Consider the following 5656-nt stretch of genomic DNA (forward strand, 5'->3'; position numbering starts at 1 on the left):
AAGGCTCACCTCACCCTAGGGCCTGGCATCCTGGTTTCCTACAAGTAACTCCAGTTCCAGGGGATCTGACAGCCTCTTCTGTCTTCCGCTACACGGGTGCACTTACCTACATGCAGGCAATACATGCATACACATAAAATAAAAATAATAAATAAAATATTTCTTTAAAGTTAAAAAATTCAGTCATTTCTATCACCATTTCATAATATCCAAAGGATCACTATGTGCAAGGTAAGGGATTTGCAATTTCATGTTTAATGGTGGCAGAAATCTAGGCCTCAAACTGAACTCTGTGTAATAATTATACAAAGATTACCCAACCTACTTTAGTTTTCTTAGTGGACAAGTTCCGGAAATTTTGCACTGAGAAAAGCAGGAAAATTTCCAAGGTAGGAAGCATCAGGAAGGTCTCTTATTTTCCTATGAATATTCCTTAACATTTTACAGTTAATAAAACTATTCTGTAAAAGCAACACTTTGAGGACATGCACAAGACCTACACACACCCAAGCCAGACAAAAACCCGTCACAAAAACCCGTCACAGAGAGGGGAAATGGGCAAAAAGCCACAGCTTTTGCTGCGGGCTTTAGATAGCTCCTGGGAGAGGGAGAGTTAGTTTTCTTTAAGGGCATGATGTCAAGTAGGTTGACCAGGCTCCAGAGGATGGATGCACACTCAAGAACATTTGGGGGAGACAAATTAGACTCAATAGGTCTTAAAAATATGGTGGACATTAAATGAAGGGCATGGGAGGTGACTCTGATGGGATGAAGGAGGGGTCTGAATATGATCAAAATACATTGAATGAAATTCTCAGTCAATAAGAACATTATGAAAATTTTTCTTGACTTTGGCTGTGATGTGACTAGATGCTTCAGGTTCATGCCTCGATTTCCCCACAGTGATGGGCTATCATCTGAAATCACTGCCAAGATCTCCACTGAGGGGAATGGGACTCTAACTGGAGCACTGGGCAGGAGCTTTGCCATTGGCTGGTTGAGGACATGGAAATGGAATGTCTGCATTGTTACATCAGACTTCAGTCTTCAGAAGACAGTTAAGAAATATCACTCTGCAAATGAGCACACCTCTCTTTGTACTGTCCGGTCATCACAAACGAGGAAACATGCTATAGGTTTTATGGATGGCGGTTTCTTTGGTCCTTAGATATCCTGGCAGCTGACGCAGGGGTTGTGAAAAGTGAAACCAAACTCTCGGAAGACTAAGTCCTAGGTTTTTTAAATCTTACTTGGGGAAGGAAGGCCATGTTGAGGGGAATCAGAGTGTCCCTGATGTGGCACATACCGTGGACTTGTCGGCAAAGCTGTAAAAGGAAGACATGCGGAGTCTGATCCTGATGTAGGTCAGCCTATCAGTGAAACTATCAAAATCATCACAGGCTCCTGATCTGCAGGCCTATTCTGTGTGACAAAAGGACTGAGCCCTGATTACTGATGCTTTGTGGAGCTAGGTGTTTCAGATATGACAATCCAGACAATGGAAAAGCATCACTCTGCTGAGCTCTAGCTGATGTTATGAGCCTTTGTGCTCAAAAGCTACCACCCATGGTACTGTAAAAAATCATCTCATTAAGCTGGCATTGAACCACCAGGTGGACCCCACCACTCTGACACTGCAAAACTCACTCCTGAATGCCATGAAAGGCCTCCTTAGAAACCAAACAGGCCATGTGGCAGCTGGTCACAGAGCCCACAGATCTGCTAAAAACATCCTGGTGGTAAAATACAAGGCAAGCCAAAAACAACAGCTTGGGGTATTTGCATGTACGCTTTATGCAAAAAGTCAGCTCCCAAACCTGGTCAGGGTGCTCCTGCTTGTGTTTCTGCCTGGCTCCGAAGTCACAGAAAGTCCGAACCCCCCAGGGCTGAAGCAGCCCCAAGATACATCCACTTCTTTGTTTCCCTCTCTGACCCTGCCAGTGATGAGACATTGGCTCAGTAGTTCTCAGACTCCCTAAATTTTGGTTCCAGCACATTTTAAAAGATTCATTATTATTTTAATTATGTAATGTGTATGGAGGGGGTGTGTGCGTGCAGGTGCCTGTGGAGGCCAGAGGTGTTGGATTGCTTGGAACTGGAGTTACAGACATTTGTGAGCCAACAGATGTGGGTGCTGGAAACTGAATCAGGGTTCTCCCCAAGAGCACCAAGTGCTCTTAACCCCCGAGCCATCTCTCCAGCCCCTTCTTTTTATTTTTTACGTGTACAGGTGTTTTCCTGCAGGTGTATATGTGTATGACGTTCATGCAGGGTCCCAATAGAAGCCAGAAGAGGGCATTGGATTCCCTAGAACTGGAGTTTCAGACAGTTGTGAGTTGTTGTGTGGGGATTGGGAAATTAATCTAGGTCCTCTGCAAGACCAGCAAATGCTCTTAATGGCTGAGCCTTCTCTCCACCCCTGAAAAGACAAAGTTTTTAGCAAACAGAAATATACATAAAGAATCTTGTTACAGTGTAGCTATTTTTAAAACCAGGACTTAAAACCCTGTAAGTATAAAACTTCACAAATCATTTAACCAGGAATATATTTTAGGCCACATATACAATGGAGTCTAATTTTTTGAAGGATTTCTGCTGGTGGTAAATGGTGGCCATAAGGAGTACGTAAATTCTTAAGATGACTGAATATCTGGATATTGTGGAAGAAATAGTAAATGAAAAATCAGTGTAAGATCAAGGAATTTGACGCAATCACTAGAAAGTTGTCAGGTGAGCAATTTGGCTCTCCATGGAGACACGGGTCCAGAAGTCTTCCCTTAGCCTCTGCCTTAGGGCAGCCTAAAATCCTTCCTTATCTTCTACATCGTGACCCAAATTAACATCTATTTTTAATCTTGTCAGTTGACTGAACATCTGAACATACAGAGAGTTACAAAAGTGACTCTAATGCTTTTAACTGAATGTATTTAAACAGCAATAAGAAAATGCTTATGGGGATGGAGAGATGGCTCAGTGGTTAAGAACACTGGGTGTTCTTGCAGAAGACCTGGGTTCGAACCCTAGCACCCACATGGCAGCTAACAACTGTCCGTAACTCCAGTTCCAGGGGATCCGACAAGCCTCTTCTGTCTTCTGCCAGCATCGCAAGACACGGGTACACTTACCTACACGCAGGCAATACACGCACACATAAAATAAAAATAATAATTTTTTTTCGGAGCTGAGAACTTAACCCAGGGCCTTGCACTTGCTAAGCAAGCGCTCTATCACTGAGCTAAATCCCCAACCCCAAAATACTTTTTAAAAAGAAAATGCTTATGTTCCAAAGTGTGTGTGTGTGTGTGTGTGTGTGTGTATGACATTTATGGAATGTGTGCATTTGGATTTATTCTCTCTGCAAGTATCTGAAATAATTTTTAGCCTCTGCATGCACACTGACCTTGTGTCTGACAGAAGGGACCGGAATTTTAGTAAACTTTTTTTTAATGAATCCCTTCTTTTAGGAATCAAGTGGAAACGAAGCCACCACATCGCAGCAGCTCGCGTGTTCGTCCTATCCTAAGTTCCCTGAGATCGAAGGAGGGATGCGTGGGTTGGGGTGAATGCTGATCCTCTACGTGGAGCTGTGTAAACATTGAGCTGCGTAAACATGTAATGCGCAAGACCGGGGTTGTGGTGGTGGTGGTGATGATGGTGCAATGAGCCAATGAAAATGCAGGACAGGGACATTTCCTGTGTGTGGTACGGGTCGGGGCGGAACTTCTGGCGCAGGCCTCTTGGCGGAGATTTTGGCATTGCTGGGGTCTATTTACCCAGCCTGAAGCTGGGGCCGGAGGTGAGCGCACCGCTATGGCTGAGCTCAGCTGGCTTCCTCGCAGCACAGAGGCGGGGCTGCGGTGCAGCGACTCTGCCCACGTGACCGTCGCCAGCGCCAGTGAAGTAGGCACCGCGGTGCCCGGGTCTTTGCTCCCTTTGCAGTGTGCAAAGGCTGTGGCCGTGCAGAGGGACCCGGCCCTGGTAAGTGCTGCGTCCTGCAGGCCTCGCCCTGGTGCTAGAGCCGGGAGAGAGCCCTGCTTAAGGCCCTGCAGCTCCTAGCTGGTGTCCCCGGCAGGGGATGCTCGTCGGTGGTGGGGTCCCCCTTTATGACATCTGTATGCTGGTGAGGGATGGCACCTGCGAAGGCTCGGAAAGAGCCGCTGAACCGAAGGATTCTGAGTCCTGATGTCCAAGTGTCTGCAGCGACATATGTGAGGCCGAGTTGCAGCCCAGGGATTTGATTTTTCTTCTTAGGACACTGGGAGCCAGTGAGGGTGTGAACAGAGAACACAGCTGGAGATAAGAGTTCTAAATTTTCCCAGAGTTGCTCAGAGTAAGAACAGGCCAACCAGAAGAGAGAGGATAGGCATGAGAAAGTTGAGTTCCCAGTTCACAGAGAATCATACCGTGAACTGAGGCACAGAGAATGAGTGGTCATCCCAAGCCACCTAGCCCTAGGGCTGGGCCAGATCAGCGAGTGACCAGATCCTGTAGAACCTTCTGTCCTGTGGAACCTGCTATCCGATTCTGACTGCTCCCCGTTTTTTTCAGGTTCCCTTGATTTCAGGACCACTTATGGAGCCTGACCCAGTCAGTGGGACAGGCCAGTGTCCTCTGCACGCATAGGTCTCTACTTAGTGGTGTCCTTGGTCTGTTCTTTCGCACCCCTTAGTGGCCCTGGGCCTGGCAATCTTGTGTAGGCTGATGGTTATATGAAATTGATGGCCACCATGGACTGAGGCGTCCATGAGCCATAGTTACCCAGTGCATGCATACCACACATTTGCCTTTTACTTTATTATTTTTTTAAACATTTTATTATCTTTATTTTATGTGTACCGAGTGTATTGCCTGCATGTACCTAAGTGCACCTGCATCATGCAGTGCCCACAGAGGTCAGAAGAGGGCTTCGGATACCCTAGAACTGAAGTTACAGACAGTCACCATGTTGGTGCTGGGAACCAATCCTGGATCCTCTGCAAGAGCAGCCAGTGTTTTTAACCTGCTAAGCCCCTATTATTACTATTTGGGGGATAGAGTCTTGGTATAGGTCTCAGTGACCTGGTGCTCTCTGTGAAGCATAGGCTAGTCTAAAATAACAACTTGCCTCCTACCTTCAGCATCCTGAGTGATAGGATTACAGGTGTGTTAACAGCTTGTCGAGTTCAAGTTTGATTTTTGGCTGCTGGAAGGATGAAATCTCCATCAACCTAGGTGGTGAGGTTCGTACCTAATTTTCCATGGTAGCAGGTACTATATAGAGTCTTAATTTTAGCCTGTTAAAAATGTGAGAACTTGGGCTAGAGAGAGGGCTCAGCAGTTAAGAGCACTGGCTGCTCTTGCAGAAGACTAGGATTCTGTTCCCAGCACCTACATGGCAGCTAACTCCAGTTCCAAGGAATTCCAACACCTTCTAGCCTCTGTGGGCTCTGGGCACATAGGTGGTAAATATACAAACAGGCAAACACTCACGAAAAATAAAAATAAGTATTTTGAAATGTTTAAAGAAAGAATGAGAACCTTCACAGAACAGCTCAGTGGCAACTGGAACTATCTAGAAATATGAAGGGTTCAAGATGGAGACTTTTCTGAAGATAGTGGACAGTGTGTCTACTAGAGCACAGCTTGTGTTGTGCTCGGTAAAAGCAGAGCCTGACAA

General features: G+C 46.0%; 1 protein-coding gene across 1 annotated transcript in view; it reads left to right on the forward strand.

The window, feature by feature from the left end:
• Nucleotides 1-3723: 3723 nt before the first annotated feature.
• The window catches only part of LOC103725458 (zinc finger protein 551-like), a 10389-nt gene continuing 8456 nt past the window's right edge, over nt 3724-5656 (forward strand). The window contains exon 1 of the mRNA XM_008822762.3: nt 3724-3978. Coding sequence (XP_008820984.1) covers nt 3811-3978 — 168 coding nt within the window. The 5' untranslated portion in view covers nt 3724-3810. The remainder of the gene's footprint in view (nt 3979-5656) is intronic.

This window comes from Nannospalax galili, unplaced genomic scaffold (assembly GCF_000622305.1).
Source record: "Nannospalax galili isolate Female #2095 unplaced genomic scaffold, S.galili_v1.0 scaffold649, whole genome shotgun sequence".
Lineage (NCBI taxonomy): Eukaryota > Metazoa > Chordata > Mammalia > Rodentia > Spalacidae > Nannospalax > Nannospalax galili.